The sequence below is a fragment of the Pteropus vampyrus genome, unplaced genomic scaffold, assembly GCF_000151845.1.
Source record: "Pteropus vampyrus isolate Shadow unplaced genomic scaffold, Pvam_2.0 Scaffold2, whole genome shotgun sequence".
Lineage (NCBI taxonomy): Eukaryota > Metazoa > Chordata > Mammalia > Chiroptera > Pteropodidae > Pteropus > Pteropus vampyrus.
The window spans coordinates 18,631,522-18,648,519 of record NW_011888783.1 but is presented as its reverse complement, the minus strand read 5'-3'; the positions used below and the strand labels follow the sequence as shown (position 1 = coordinate 18,648,519).

Sequence of the window (16,998 nt, the reverse complement as noted above, 5' to 3'; positions counted from 1 at the left end):
GCATTCACCCACACCTTATGCCCACAATGTTCTATCTCTGGGGATTTGCATGTCTCTTTTTAAACAAGCTTTGTTCTCTGTGACTGGACCTTGAATTTAAACACTATCTCTGCTAGGATGACAATAATGGGCATAAATTTATCCAGAGTTTAGGATAGAGTGATTAAAAATGATCCAGATTCAACTCTCAGAATCTTGCATTTCTGCTGGTCTGTCAACCACCTTGATTATTTCTCCAAATAATGTCCACTACCTGGATCAGTAGTCAATGCAATGTCACCTGATCCTCCCCACAACTCTGCTGACCCTAAATCTGAGTCTATCATGTCCTAGATCTTCCCTGTTTCTTTTTCCCCATCTCAGGCATCTAGAAACTTGCCAAAAGATTTATGAGGACAACTTCAGCTACTGATCATTCTCTACAACATTAGAAAAGTACATTCCTGAGAGGAAATTTTTTTTTTTTTACACGCCTATAGCACCTGGTCTTCCTAGGTGGTCTCCCATCCAAGTACTAACCAGGCCCGACCCTGCTTAGCTTCTGAGATCAGACGTGATTGAGCGTGTTCAGGGTGGCATGGCCGTAGATAAATAAGTCAGACAGAGAAAGATAGATACCATATGATTTCACTTATCTTTGGTATCTAAGGGAAAAAAAGAGCAAACTAATCAAAAAACAGACTCACAAATATAGTGGACAATTTGGTGATGGACAGAGGGGAGGTGGGTTGGGAGGCTGGGAGAATGGAGTGAAGGGTTAAAGAAGTACAAATTAGCTGATAGTTGGGCACAGGGAGCATGGAAAAGGGAATGCAGTTATCATTAATATGATGACTAAATGGAGGGCCAGGGGAAGGAGGGAACACTTTTGAGGATCGTTTTATGAACATTATAGATGTCTAACCAATGTACTGTATACTTGAAACAAATTTTAATAAATAAATTTATTTTTAAAAACTAAAGGTGTACTGAAGACTAAAATTAGAACCACACGATAATGAGCTGAAAAGCAAATTTTTCTTATGAATGCAACTATAATGTTAAATGATTCTTATAATGAGTTAGCAGCTCATTCTAAATTAGAATTATAATGTATCATAAATATCACATTATAAGGCTTCTTTATTCTGTAAGTCTAACAATCTATGATCAAAAGAAATAAAATTCTGTATTTAAACATTTTTTCTTACATATTTATAAATAAGGTGGAATAGGAGGGGGACCCAAAACATAAAAAGGAAAAAAAAAGAGAGGCACCTTAATGAGTAATGTAAACCAAGTTAGTGACCAGGTTTATGCAATATGTGACATCTGCGACTGCCACCTCTTTGTAAAATTGCCTTAGAATGACCTTAGAAAGTGAGTCCCGGTTTGTTTTCAACTTTCATTGTGTCAAAAATTACAACTTAAAATGATCAACTTGGGCACAGCCTAAGTAAAGCTGTCTGGTTTTCTCTTTTTAGTTACAGATCATACTGGAGTGTATAAAATACAGTTAAATATGTTATTTGGTTCGAGCCCTGCCCCACACTTCAGGCCTCACACATGTTCATTAACTTATTATCCAGCATGGACGTTCTGATCACTAGCTACTATCAAACCATTAGACAGAATTTCCTGGGTTGGTTCCGCCCTAGTGCCAATGAAAGGTCCATTATGGCAAGAGATTGGCCTGGAAATGTGGCTCCTTGGCCCTACTCTCAAAAAGGAAGGACCCACTTTGAATATAACATCACTATTCATGTTTGCATCTGCAAAAAGGGGTCTCCATGAAGTCTCTTTTTAAAAAAAAGTCCATCTTCAACAGCATCTTTCTTTCCAGATGGTGCATGGAGCCAAGCCTGTCAGAGACCCTTAGTCTCCTGCTGCCTTTTAATGCTGGTCCTTGATTGCTAATGACCCCCAGCTGGACTGGCTCCCCAACCCATTTAACCCCTCTCTGCTGGGTCCCCATCTCATGCAGGGTGAGAGGCAGTGAGAGCTGGAAGTCGGAAGGTGCCAAGTCAGCCAGGACCTCCTGCTCTTTCAGAGCTAGTGGCGCATTTCCCGGTGCCATCATGAATGTCCAAGATTGTTTCAGTGAAGAGCTCCTGTTAATATGGCTTTCTCTTTATTGTCAGATAAATGCTACCAGGTTTCTGATTGTTAATATTTTATCTGACTAAGCCAAGATAACAGAGTCCCTGAAAGAGTGTTTCCTTTAGGGTTCAAGAGTTGAGGACTACTGATATGAATCCCCTGAAATATGTTTGGAAACTTAAAACTAAATTGCACTGAGACTATCTTTTAGTCTGGTCAAACTGAGTGCTCAGGGCAGCTCATATGTGTCAGTATACAAAGTCACTGCAAAGAAGCATGAGTGAAAACAGTAATTAATTTCCTCGCCAAGACCTAAATCACTGTATAACTCAGGACATACCCATTCTCAGATATGCTGGTAACAGCTGCAAGTATTTAATTTTGTTAAGCTTGGCTTGTTTTTTGTGACTTTCTGGAATGTGCTTATAGCTATAGTGGTCAGGTGACCCAGAGAAGGGGAATTTAAAAGAGAAAGAAAGTTGATGGCATTAATTTGTTCAAAGATTTTGAGTCTAGTGGAGGGATTCGGGTCTCATCTGCCCTCCTCATGACAAAATAACCTTCTGTGAGAATAAAAGGAAGGGGAGGGCGTGAGAGGTCATCATTCTGTTTATTGTTTCCATAATGGATTTTCATTAACCTCATATAGGATTGTAAGAAAACAAGGCAAAGAAATTTAGTAGTTCTATATGACCCTGAAGAACTCAACTCTTGATCTGGGCAGAGACCTGAGAGCTCATTACTTTTATAAACCTTTAAATGTTTACTGGATTGTTGGACCAAATGTAATTTTACAGTGTACTAAAGAAATTTTTCCCCAAATGAAGCACAAGATAGGAAAAATAACCCAAATGTAATTTTTTTCTGTGTATCTTTGTTTCCCCTAGATACTTCCTATTTTATTGGCTTTTTTAGAGATTAAAACTGAAAGAACCAGGGTGATCTAATTTTTCTCCACTAATGCCACATTGATTTTACTTTTGCATCTCATTAGTTTAATGCAAACAAAATCATAATTGTGATTTCCTTTTGGTCAATTATTCACATTCTTTACTATTTCTCACATACACACACATACACACACCTGCCAATCATTTATGTGTATAATCTCCCCCAAATCAAGTCGGTCATACTGATGACTGCTCTCTCTATCTAAAAATATTTTAGAATTTATGAACCTGGGTGGGTGTTTATGCAGCTGTCCAATACTGACTTGTACATTGCAGTTTTTGCTCACAGCTGGGAGAAGTCTGAGTAGATGAGGTTAAAAATGCTGTCTTTTAGTCCATCAGTAACCAAATGATCCAGAAAGGGGTTTGAATGAGCCTACCTTGTGTAGCATTGACCTTCGAATGAATTGTGTTAGAACAGTGTTCTGGTGTAGTTGTGGAGAACTTCCCCCCCAACCTCCCCCCCCCCATCTTAGATGCATTTTGATTGGTCTTTTTAAAATTCTAACAAGCCAGTCGAGTCGACAGCATTTATGTCCATTTCTCAGATGAGGCCCTGAGAGGTCAAGTGTCTGGAACTCTGTGGCCATAGCATCATAAAATTGGAAGGGACTTTAAAGGGGCTCTTGGCTAATGTTTCTCATCCTTTTTCTGCTTTCACACTGGTTTCATGCAGCAATCTTCCATCAGGCACATCTCTCACTGAACCTAGACACACACATTGGGAAGGAGCATGACTCCAAAAAGAATAGCTCAGAATCTCCGGGCAAAAACGTGTGTAATGTACCATATCACCAGCCTCTGTTGAAAAATCACTGTATCAGTCTAACTCCTTTATCTTCCAGATAAAACACAGCAGTCCAAAGGGGTAAGCAACTCACCCTAGGTTACATACCCATGAGTTCCAGAACTATGCCAAGGTCTTCTGACCCCGAGAACAGTGCTCATTTCACTACAGTTTGGAGCCCTTTGCACACTAACAGCAAGAACTGTAACCAGGTCCCCAAGTTAGAGAGTGAAGCAAAGCTGGGGATGAATGTCCCAGGATCATCTGCCAAAAGGAATCAAACACTGCGTCACAATTAGTTTAGTAAAACCAGCACTATCTGGTGTCCCATATCCTCAAGTATTTAAAATGTCATTCCAATCTTCAAAGACATTCTTTCATTCCATTTTTATCTGCTTTTATCCAGGACATTGTTTCCCAGCTCCCAAGTAGTTCACTAGGTGATTTGCATCTCATTAGGAGCTCCAAAAATGACTTCTTCCAGCCTGCTGCCTGGTGTTGTAGGTCTGCTCAGCATCAGATCCTGCTCTTAGATTTTGCATGTGAACATTTTTGAAAAAGCTGAATTAATGCTGTTTTGTCACTGGGTGCAGTTTGAGTGGCCAAAGTTAGGGAACAGCCATTGTTGGGGAGGGTACAGATGAAGTCAGTCATTCCCATGTGAAACACCTGGCTGGAAGGGAATATTGTGAGGCCTCAGGATAAGCAGTTTAAAAAAAACTCCTAGAAGCAGAGAGATGGAACATGATGCAAATCTGAGTACCATGCAAAGTAAAGCAAAAAGAAAGAAAACCCATGGCAACCCATTGCTGATTCTGTATAACTGATTCTACCATTATAGCTTTTAAATATTTTCAACTGGTTCCAACCCTCCTGAGACCCCAGAGTTTTTGCCCGACATTTGAGTTTTGCTTTAAAGAGAGTCTCTTTGGGTCACAATAGCTTTTCAGCTTTGACATTCATTTGTATACCAAAACCTCCAGAACAGCACTGAGAAGCAACATACCTCTGGAAACCAGAGATAATGTTTCCATGGTCAGCAAAATTGTTCTCTTGGAATAAGAGAAATTATTTTTCCAGTGTCCAGGGAAATTAGTGTCTGCTTTGGGCTCAAGCCATTCGATGCAGCTTCCAGAGCAAAGCAAATGCCTGACAATACCAGGATCCCTACTGGGGATGCTTGCCCTTCCCAGAGTTCCTTCTGCCCAATCAAAACTTCTCTGATCCTATGCCAACATTTCAAGATGGCAGCTAGCTAATCTGCAAAATCCACCTAAACTCTTAAGAAAGGGTTAAATCCCTGGGGTTTTGTTTCTTTTTCTTCTTTTTCAACCCTGGCTACAGATTTAAAACATGTGAAAGAGGAGGGTCCTTTTTTAACAATGCGATGCCAGAGCCCTGCCCCTGACCAAATGAATTAAGATCTTCAGCTGAGAGGCCACTGAGTCTGTATTTATAAAAAACCCTTCAGGTGATTCTAGTCTGTAACCAGGGTGGCAAACCACTCCTGTATAACAAGAATTACAGCTCCTTAGCAGTACCTGCTCTGTTCAGGTGTCATGTTTTCTCTGTCACCCTCACTACACCACTACTTGAGTGACTACCATCACCAAGTTCAGACCTCTAATAAGTGCTGGAGGTGGATTCATAATCAATTTTTTCTGACTTTGCTTTTTTCCCCCACAACATTCATATTTCTCAAAGTATGGAACATAGGCCTCTGGTGATTTGCAAGTTGATTTTAGGTAGTGTATGGATGCAACATTAAATGACAATGAATCATTTAGATGATTCCTTAAAATCTTTTAGATGTAAAATAAAGTTACTAATTTTTCAATTCTCAGTTTAAATTCTTTAAATTAAGAAGAAAGTCATTGTGTTAGTATGTCTCCAAGTATTCTCACATTTACTCACCTCTCTTTTTGACAAACCTTTTAAAAAGCCCAGAACATTCTATGGGGAATAGAATCTAGCTCAAGTGTGGTAATATTGTTTTATTTTCATTGTATTTACTTTCTGATTTACTTCTGCTTATAGCAAATGTTGTCACTGCTTTTCCATTTACAGTAGTAAATAGTTTCATTTTTTAAAGAAATGTATATAAGTAAAAAAAGAAATTAGTTGATTTTAAAAATATTAAATAAACAACAGTACAGGTTCTTGAATGTAGGGAAAAATGATTAAGTGGTAGACGAATGACAGAAGTTTGAGAAATACTTCCCTACAGCATGCTAATTTTTAAAATAGGCATCTCCACACCTGTCAGCCAATGGGACCTCTTGTCTACCATGTCGTCACAGTGATAGGCAATGGCTAAAGAGGAATCCTGAAACACAAATTGCTAATAAATATGGGAAATAAAAAGGGGAGTCCATTTACCCTCTCGATCAATCAATGAAATGCAAATCAAAACAAATGACATGCCACTTTTTCAACTATTGAATTCAACTATTGAATTGTCAGACTTTTACTTAAAGATGCTGTTCCATACTGGTGGTGGCCTTCAGAAATGGGTAATCTCAAGTACAGATAGTAGAAGTATATTTTACTGCATACTTTCTGGATGGCAATGGGAAATACAAATCATAACTTTTAAAAATATGTATGTTCTCTGACCAATAATTTCACTTATAGAAATGTATTCTAATAAATAATGTGGATTCTAGATAATCAAATTATGAATATGTTCCTCAAAGTATTACCTATTATAGAAAAACGTTGCCCCAAATAGAAAATTATATGTTAATCATGGATCATTTAATAAATATCGTACAACGATTAGAAAGGATGCCATTTAGACTAATCTAGAAGACAGTTAAGAAACTTGTTCTGTTACTATTGTGGGGATGGGATAAGGGGGTGGAAAGAAGATGGACTTTTCACTGCTTAATTTATTTGAACATTAGTTTTTACTTTATAAAAAATTTTTAAATGCAACTGTAAAAGAAAGATACTATTTTAAAGTAAGTTAATATGGAAAAATATTTATGACTATTTTTAAAACAGGAAAACTGGAAAAACAGGAACAAATTATTGCTATCGATGAATATTGATTTTTTTAAGAAGTGAAAATATATTCCTAGAAAAATGTTGAAAGAATATTAAGAAAAAAAATACTAATGAACTTTGTTTTTAAGAGGCTGACTTCATCTCCCTCCTTGTTAGACTGCAGTTTCCCCAGAGGTGTCCCAGGATAGAAAAGGCCCTCTTCCTATTGCAAGCCTTGGCAATAAAATCCCAAATGACAGCCAGAAGCAAAGAGTGGGCCACATAAATAGAACAAATCTTAATAAGAATGGTGAAGTTACCATTCATTCATTCATTCATTCACTATTTGTTGAGTGTGTGCCAAACCCTGAACTGTGAAATAGTTTCAAGGGAAATTATTACCACTTCCCTAACTAATAAGAAGAAAATTCCGCATAGACAGTTTACAACTCCACCATCTTCCACAGGTGCTAATTTAACTCAGGGATGGTTTCTTTGTAGAAGTTTTGCAATTTTGAAGAAGATTGTTCATGACATAACATGGCAACTGGGAAAATTTGTAGTTTTCCTTTCATCTTAAAAAGGAAGATCTGAATTGCATGCACCCCAGGAGAAAATCTCTCTTTCTGGTTGTATGTGTGTTTTACAAAAGCCCACTGAATTCCTTAGGCTCTCCTGAAGGGTGAGGTGAAGACTTAAGAATATCTCAGTTAACAACAGCAAAAAAAGGCATCATAATAGAGGCTTTGGCCTTGACTTTGGAATTGAGAATCAAAAGACCTGAGTTCTAGCCCTGGCTCTGAAGGGAGACTGACAAAGGGGCCCAAGTTCCCTGGGCCTCAGACCCCTCAGATATAAAAGCAAAGGGCCTTTGTCAGCAGAACATTGGGAAACCTGATGTTCTGCTGGATTTTGCCTCTAACTTGCTGTGTGATCTCTTAATCTCCCTATGCCTCTGTTATCTCTTTGGGATTATTTATCCTTCCCAAAATGAGATGAAGTAAAGAAAAAGATACTTTACAAAATAAGATTTGCTACATAAAAACGAAATGGAAAGGAGAAGAAGCACAGAGCCAGAAAAGACAAGTCATCTCATTGGAAGCTATTTCGAATAAGTGTCCACTGGAGCATGGTCAGCCATCATTGAGGAGAAAGATCGTTCAGCTGACAGCTGGGCTATTGTCACCTCTAAATGCTCTGAGAACTTTGGTCAGAGAAATGATATACCTACCTCCCTTTATGCACAGAGTTGACAGAGCTCTATAAATTAATCATATAACTCTAATTCTATTTAAATGTCCCCCCACCCCCACCCTAGGGTATCTCTCTTAACTCTATTTGGGATTTCCCATCTGTAAATCTAGAACACTGAATACTTTGTTTGCTTCAAGGGGCTATTTTACTTGGCGAGTGACTCTGGGAATGCTTAATCCACAAATGGCAATCAGATCAACAGTCTTACCGCTCAGAAAGTATGCCTGCTGAGGCCCACGGGGAGGGTGGTGCAAAGAACTAGGGCTCTCTTAGTGTGCTCTCTCCCAGGAACCCTGCTCACTGCCTGTCCATTCCCCAGGGGCCTAGAATCCATATTACCCACCAGGCCAGGAATAATTGAACTATACGCCCCATCCTGCCCTCTATCGTGGTTGTTCTTCCCTCATTGCAGTCCTGCTAGGAAATTTACCAAAAATGGCACATTTGTGGTGGGTGATGAAAAGTGAAACACTAGAGGACAGTGTTAGGAAAGAGCATTTGTAGCCAAATTAGCTGTAAATCAACTGGTCAAATAGAGTAGAGGAAGTCATTTCCTTCTTCATCTCTGAGACCTTAGGGGAGAATAAAAAGCCTCAGCTATGATTTAAAGTTGTCCTTGGATTAAGGTTGCCAGAGTTGGGTGGGGTGGGGAATTGGGAAGGACACTCAGCTAGATTTGAATTTCAGATAAACAACCAACCGCTTTTAATATATGTCCCAAATATTACACAGGATATACTTGTACTAAAAAAAGTATTGGTGGTTTATCTGAAATTCAAATTTAACTGGGTGCCCTGTATTTGATCTGGCAACTCTAGCTTGGATATACCTGCATGTTCAATAAAGAGAATTGAAATGTTAAATTTCCAAACCAATTGTTGGAAGTTGTGTAACAAAGCCATCAATTAATTCAACTATTTGTTTCTTACCAAAGGCTTGGCCAATTGTGTAGCCACAAAGTGTGATGATTTGGAATTAGAAGAAAGGAGTATGCATTTCCCCATGCTCCTGAAACTCTATGCAGATTTCTCCCATTTTTTCAGACAACTCAGAAGAGAAGGATACATTCAAGGTCTCAAATATGAGATCAAAAGTGCAGAGGGAAAAAGGTTCAGAGATTCTTGAAAGAGAAAGAAACCTATGTTAAATGCTAACTGGTATTCATTACATAATATACTTTTAACCAGTTTCCCATTTAGAAAAGAAAATTGTCTCTCTCTGCCAGCGTTAATTTAATTTTATATAAACACACTCTTTGAGGCTGAAGCAAATCTGACTGGTTTTCAATGTGAAAATAAAATATAAAAACTGTTTCTAAATAGAACTTGTCTCTAATCCTAATGTAACAGAAATATATACATAAATCGGATTCATCAAATGAGTCATTGGCTTACAACTGTTAAAGAATGATGTTCACATCATTTGACATTTTCAGCAATTGAGAATTATTACATTTGGTAAATAGAAATACCACTACTGAAAACAGAATACTATAAATAGAATGATGTCATTCGTTTCCAATGACTATCGATGTACTAGGGTGATGCGAAAATAATAATAAAAGTGATATATTTCATGGCAAACTTTGGGCATAAAGTTAGGACTGTAATCTGCAAGTTATCTCGGGATAAATGCTACAGCCACAAGCACTGCCAGCGAGTGTTCCCGGGGCAAATGGGAAATGGTTTAAAAAGCATATAGGGAGGTAGCCCCCACGTATTAGCCCCCATGTATTACAAACTGGAGAGTTTGGCTTGGCTTATAGACATTTATGTGAGCTGGAATTTGGCCATTTCAAAGCATGTCTTCAAAGTAAAATAACTCATACTCTAATGTGTATCTTCAAACGTGGATTGCTCAGTTTATCTATATATACTTGTCAAGTGAACTAGGTAATTGTCAGATAACCATACTGTTTTGCATTTCATAAGCAAACTGATTGAATCAAAAGCCAACAGACAGTGGTTCAGGCTTCCATTCTGACATAAGGTTAGCTCTCCCAGCTATAGTTTCTTCATCTATTGAAAGAAAGAATAATTTTTGTCCTACATGCCTCACCGAATTTATATTTTTAAATTTTTATCAGAAAAATCATGATAAACTTATCAACGTGCACTCATTTTGGGTTTAATCAATGTGCTGTATGCTATTTTGCTGCTTTTTCTGAATTTTGAGTTTGCATCTATCACCACCATACCCATATTTATCCTTGTTGATCGATGCTTTCATGGTACGACATTATAGTTATCTCAAAGTTAACTCCTCCTCAATTATTAAATACTTAGGTTTCTAGATTTTTTCTACTACGAAAAGTGTTATCATATCCATTTTTATACAGATTGTTTTTTCCCTTTCGTTTTACTTTGTTGGGACATATTCAGCTTTTGTTATGTATTGTCAAATTGTACTTCAGGAGAAGTGCAGCCTGTGGACTCACCGGTGTACCTGGAGCATCTCCCACAATGTCTTTTGACATTTCGATTTATCCTAATCAGTAGAAAGGCAGTAGTAATTGTTTTAATTGAAGCTCTTTGTCAGGGTGGCTAAATATTTTTCAATATCTCATTTCATAATTGCATTTCAACATATATAAATATTTCTCTGTCTTCTCTTGGCTCAGGCTTTCCACATTATAGGTAGTAGACTTTCATATGCATGTATTTTTCCATTTGTTTTTATCTTTCTGTTGCCCTTCTTTTCATCTTAGTTTTGTCAATGTCCATCATATAAAATATTTTACTCTAATATAATTGAACTCATTCTCGTCACTAATAGATAGTCTATTTCATTTCATTAAGATAGTCTATTTGATTTCCTTCTAAGGTTTTATGAGAATGTTTAAGTATATAACTCATCTGGAATTTATTGTAGCCTGTGAGAATCAAGAGGTATACTGAGAAAAGTAAAACATTTAGAAATTTCTTAAAAAACTAATTTGAGTCCAGCAGCACTAGCTTGTGGCCTTAAAAATGTCACTTAACCTCTTAAAAATCAGTGTCCTTTACTAGACTGAAGGCAGAGAATTTGTCTTACTTCTCTTTATCTTCCCCACAATATCTAGCAAAATACCTTACATTTAGGATAAATGTTATAAGGTCTGTATTTAAGTTATATTTTTTTGCATATTGCTATAAAATTGTTCTGACAGCATTTATTGAATCATGATTCATTTCCAATTATTTATTTGGTTAATTATGATTGGCCATATATCAATGACACTCAAATTTGTTCCAATGGCAAAGCTCATGGAAGTTGTAGCACTCTTTATAAAACATCATGAAATATGGAGATATTAAAGTTAAAATAATGAAAATTAAAATTTGGTGCTAAATCAGACACCAGCTTACATCAGATTCTAGTATAGTACATACACTTATAGTCAGACACCAAGAGTTTTTCTTTACTTTATAAGAGAAATTTTAAAATTGAGAAAACTCTATCTAATAGTTTTAAAATTGAGAAAACTCTATCTAATAGTTTAACTCCTTCAAAGAATCAGGAAAAGAACAATCACCCAAGGAACAGCAAGTTGTTCAGAAGTTGAAAACCACATCTTATATTAAGCATTCCCAGTTAATAATATAAATAAAAGCCTCTGATCAAGTGTAAACACTATATGAGTATGAAGTCCAGCTAAACTAGGCTGAACTCCAGCTGAACCCCAACACTGTTTAAGATCAGTCTTTTGAGTTGCCAAGGCTGGAATTCCTATAATATTAGAAAATCTAAAGGAGAGTAGGGGTCAGCTCTCCAGTGCATGTTCACACCAGCAGCCTTAACTCTAGACGCTTCTGTTTATTAATCTGTAAATCAGAGCAGATAATACAAAAAGACCTCACAATCTCATGTTCTACCATATTACAGATATGGATTTTGCAAAGCAAACAGGAGGTAGGTATGTTGGAACCGTCAGGAAAAAAACATTTCAATTCTGGATTCCTTGTATTCTGAGGATGATGCCACCGCAAGAGGATGGAGTCCTGTCCTCTGCACAGAGTTCCTGAAGATGTGAACAGGGATGTCTGTTAAGGCCATTGGAACCCTCTGCAAGCAACATCATTTTGCTATGCGAATTCATATTTTTTCATGGAGCTTACTTTTACTTAGACCTTTGACTTTTAAAAAGAGTATTTCTTGTTAAGAAAGACAATGTGTTATAGTTTTTAAAAAACTGCTAGAACAGGAGATAAAAGATCTAGGATTGGGTCCCCACTCTGCCACTTGATCTGGGATGAGTCATTCAACATTTGTAGACCTTAGTTCCCTTTTTTGAAAAAAAATGGGTATTTAGAAGAGATGTTTCCTAAAATCCTGTGTGGTTCTAATAGTCTTGTTCAAACATAGATATGTTCCAATTCAAAAAAAAATAAAAATGCAAAACTTTATACTTAGGAAACTGATAACTCATTATTCATAATGGTCCTTGCTGAGTCATTCTTCACTTAAAAACTCCCCCCAGACTTTCCTTAAATAGTAGGAATCTCTAGTGAAGTTAAACTGTGATTCCAAGTACAAATCAACTCTTTATTATGAAGACTTAGTTTATGACATGTAAACTTGGTTCAGGAAAATGGTATCGCTTCTCTAGACTATGAGCAATATTTATGAGCAATATTCTACAGCAGCTGTGTGTGTGTGTGTGTGTGTGTGTGTGTGTGTGTGTGTGTGTTGTGAGAAGTTAGAACTGTGAATTCTGATTCAGATATAGTGCCAAAGAATAGCCAATTCCACAAAAATCACCTGCTTGGAATGGAAATAAATCATAACTTCATTGGACACATGGTTTCTTAATCTCTGGTGTACTCTTGGTCCAGGGTTCTGAAATCAGGACTAACACGGAGGAGCTGCTCCATGAAATCGTGCAATCATCCTTTCCTCTACTCCTTTGCACTGCCTCCAGAGACTGCATGGATCAATGGCATTGTTCAAAGCATTTCAGTAAATACTAGCTCAAGCCATTTTCCCTCCAAAATGTATCCCACCAAAAGGCTTGCTTCCCATCTACTCAAGAGTGTGTGTTCCTGCCGTCTTTGAACTCTCACTGTAGGATGTGGTACAAACCATCCCAGATCCCCTTCATTGTCCTGAGTTATCTCACTAAGAGGGCACTTTCTACTCCACAAAGGCTGACCACCAACCTCTACTTCACCAGCATGGACACTTTTGACTACTGATTCAGATAAGAGAGATGAAGGCAAAATTGCTGACGGTGGCCCTTGTTTATTTACACTTAGCAATCTTTGCGTTTGTTTTTTTAGGATGATATTTCTCTTAATGATAGCAAAGCTGTAACATGCCCATTTAAATGAGACACAGTTTTACTAAGTGCATGTATGTAAAGATCAGTTTTTCACTTAATTTTCCCCAAAACTTGGATGGTTTACAGTAAAGTTTTGCTATCTTGTTGCAGGTTCAGAAAATGATCTTGCACAGAAGCAGCGAACACCTCGCCGAAGATGTCAGCAGCCCAAAACGTTGAGTAGCCCTGAGGACACCATGTACTATAACCAGTTAAATGTGAGTTCAAAGTGGCCATAAAGCTGTTTCACTGGCTTTGTTTCCAGTTAATAATTCTGTTATTAATACCTGTTCCAGCCCCTACGGCCCCACCCCCACTCTCTTATGCTCTCCTCTTGAACATGTGCTTAGGCTCTTTATCTGTTGCTTTCATGTCAGGATGTCTGCCTTCACGGTGAATAATTGATGTGGTTTATCAAAGACGAGCAAGATGCATGCTTCATCAGGCTCACTTGAGCCCTTTGATCAAAAAAATTATGCTGTGACTTCTGATATTATCAGCATCTGCTTGCATTCAACACAAAATCACTTTGAATTAAAAATTAACGACTTGCTGCTTTGCTTTGACTGTGTGTTCTTGGCCCTCTCCACAGGGAACTCTAGAATATCAAGGGAGCAAGAGGAAGCCAAGAAAACTTGGGTAAATATCTGTCTTCTTAGTTCTAAGCAACTGTAAACAGAAGGGGTCCTTTGTGATATTACAGAAAATGCAAAACTTTCCAGAGAGGCTTCTAAAAACTATGTGGCGGGGATAAGTGCCACTATTATTGACATTGGGAACCACTTTTCACAGTAGCAAGTATACGAAACTTGAATCTATGCTGTCTGAAAAGGCTGGAATTGCCATCTAAGGCAAATGTTATTCCTCATCATTTTCTCAGGGAATTGTACTGCCTCATAATTGGAGACATGTAGAGGGTTGTATAAAACTCTCCCGCAAAGAAGAGCGCTCCACACAGCGCAAACAGTCTGCTTCCCCCACATTACCCTACCCCTGGGCCTTAAAGGTACACAAAGAAAATTTTCCCTCAACAGTTAGACAGGCGACTCTAAGGAGCTTGGGCTCATTTGATTGTTAGCCTCTCAACTGAGAACAGCAATGAAGTAGGTAATTGGTACTAGTTTGAGAACTGGAGGCAGTCAGAAGGGGAACTTTCTCATCTTGAGGGGACCAGACGGAGACAGACAAGGTAATTCACAGAAATCAAGTTGCAATATGATCACAACTTCCAGACACCACTAAATCAGGCCCGTTCTCAGTGGGTGACCCACAGTTGAAAGGCTTTGTGCATCGGACTCCAGATGCCCTGTGCTTGGGGACCCTGAGCTACACTAAGCTGTCCTTCCCCCCAGTGTTGAGACCTCACTCTGTTCCAAGTACTGACACAAACTAGCCCCCGTGGTGACTGTGGCATTTATTTTCTTTTTCTGCTGAAACTCTTTTCCTTGTTGCAGCCAAGTCAAAATGCTTGATGGGGAAGATGAATATTACAAATCTCTGTCACCTGTGGACTCCATCCCCGAGGAAGATAACTCAGGCCACACTTTCTTTTTTCCCTCATCCTCAAAAGGAGCATCTTTTGCTCAGCACTGAGCTGTACTTCTTGTCCCCCAAGTCTGTCGAGGGTAAGAACAATCATGGTAATTGACTGATTGTCATGTACTAAGAAAGCACTGTAATGGAATCAACTTCTTTGGACACGTACTGGAGCCTTACTGAACAATTTTTAGATTCTTAACCATTTTCTCTGACCTCTGTCACCCTCCCCACATCTGCTGTGCAGCATGAGCTGGATAATCCCTTCTTTTCTCTTGCCATGAGTCTCTTGGGGACACTGAGCACATGTAATGAGAGTAATAAGTATCATTCATGCCCCCACCTAAGAAGGTGACAATCTCACCGTAGCCGGTTGTGAACACTGATATTTCTTTATTTTTCCCACCACGTCAATCCATGCAGAATCTGCCCCTGTGAAAATCCGGGAGATCTTTTTCTCCTTGCCTCTCCGCGAGGTCTCCTTCCCCTCTGCTTGATTTTCTACCCTGCCTTCCTCTCCCCAGGGTCAGGACTCCATGGCCGAATGCTCCCACCCTAGAAGAGTACACTCGAGGTCTCCTAGGCCAGGATAAATTTCTGTTTTTAGAGGGAGAGGCCTAGATTTTTTCAGATTTTTTCTATAAGGCAAATGAACCCCCCTCTTACTAATTATTATGCCTCTTTATTTTGCCTCTTTATTCCACCTTGCCAAGACACCCCTATCACCTTAGCAGTGAAAGAAAGGAGTGAAATGGGAAGAAAATTTGGCCCTGTTAAAGTCCATGTCACATTGTTTTATTGTTTTGCGACTTTCCACTTTCTGGTTAGCTGTTTCCACTAGGCTGTGAGGGGCTGCAGGGGAAGCATCTCGTCTGATCCCTCTCTGTGTGCACAGAGCTTGGCACTCAGCCTGGCACAGAGCGGACATCCGGTAAATGCCCACCCTTGAATGAGTGGAAAGACTTAGCTACACACACAAATCTGATAGGAAAGTTACTTTGAATTATATGTTTATACATGACTAATCACTTACACCATAAGCTCTGATTTTTCATTCAAGGTTAGGCTAGTTCTATTGTAATGATGCTATACTATATATTATAATTCTCAGTACAATTCAATACAACAAAGATTTTTGGAGCAACTATTCCATGCAAAACAACATATGAGATTGCTGTGTGATATAAAAAACCAACAAGACCCTTTCTCTAGAACAGATGTTCTCAACATTTTACTTACTTTAAAATATTTGGCAGCTAGAACACATGGGAGTACCCAGATTTGGAGTAAAATAAACTTGAAGAAATAGGAAAAAAAGCTGTTATCAGAATTTTAAAGGAGAGCGTTCTAATAAACATTTTACAAACATAAATAATGAAATGGGGCATTTAAAGATCTCAGAAATTGTAATTTTATAAGAAAAAGAAATAGAGCCAATTATTTAATTCTTATACTTTACTTTTTTAAAAACAAGTCTTGATTTTTTTCAATATCTTTGCCCCAAAGGTATGTTTATAAGGTATGCAAGTAGAGCAGAAGAAACACAAATTAACTTTATTGTTTAAAAATAATATCTAGAACATATTGATTTAAAACATTATTACTATAAGTGTTTTTGGAAATTTCACTTTTATCATTGATTTGTCTACTTTTGATTTGATAATATTAAGCTGCTTTAAAATCTGTTAAATGGAAATGTTCATGACTTTCTACTCATCTGTGTTCAACATAATTGTATACTTGTCTTGTTTTTAATTAAAATATATCTATAAATAAAGTTTAAAAGAAAATACGAGTAATTATAAAATCATAATTCAGAAGCTCTGTAATAATTAGTCATTACCACAGCTATAACTCTTAACAGTACTTTAGAAATGGTGTTGATATCTGCTACAGCATAGATAAGAAACTGTAGATACTATTCTTGGGCTAGGCATAGTGCCACAAACTCAAAAAAGCAATTCTTAAATCAAGTAGGTGAGAATAATGTAACCTAGAATCTCATAAATGTCTTATTAGACATATCAAAGTAATATGTGTGTGGCAGAAACAAAACAAAAATCAAATAGTCCAGAGAGTTTATAGCAATCTTCCTCTTTATGTCC

The 16,998-nt window shown here is 37.8% G+C and overlaps 1 protein-coding gene and 1 pseudogene across 1 annotated transcript in view; one reads left to right on the top strand and one right to left on the bottom strand.

Moving 5' to 3' along the window:
• The window catches only part of MYO3B (myosin IIIB), a 355,967-nt gene extending 341,017 nt beyond the window's left edge, over nucleotides 1-14,950 (top strand). Inside the window, exons 34-36 of the mRNA XM_023528462.1 lie at nucleotides 13,469-13,575; nucleotides 13,950-13,996; nucleotides 14,812-14,950. Of these exons, the coding sequence (XP_023384230.1) occupies nucleotides 13,469-13,575; nucleotides 13,950-13,996; nucleotides 14,812-14,950 (293 nt within the window). The remainder of the gene's footprint in view (nucleotides 1-13,468; nucleotides 13,576-13,949; nucleotides 13,997-14,811) is intronic.
• On the bottom strand, nucleotides 471-589 carry LOC111739216 (annotated as a pseudogene).
• Nucleotides 14,951-16,998: the final 2,048 nt, after the last annotated feature.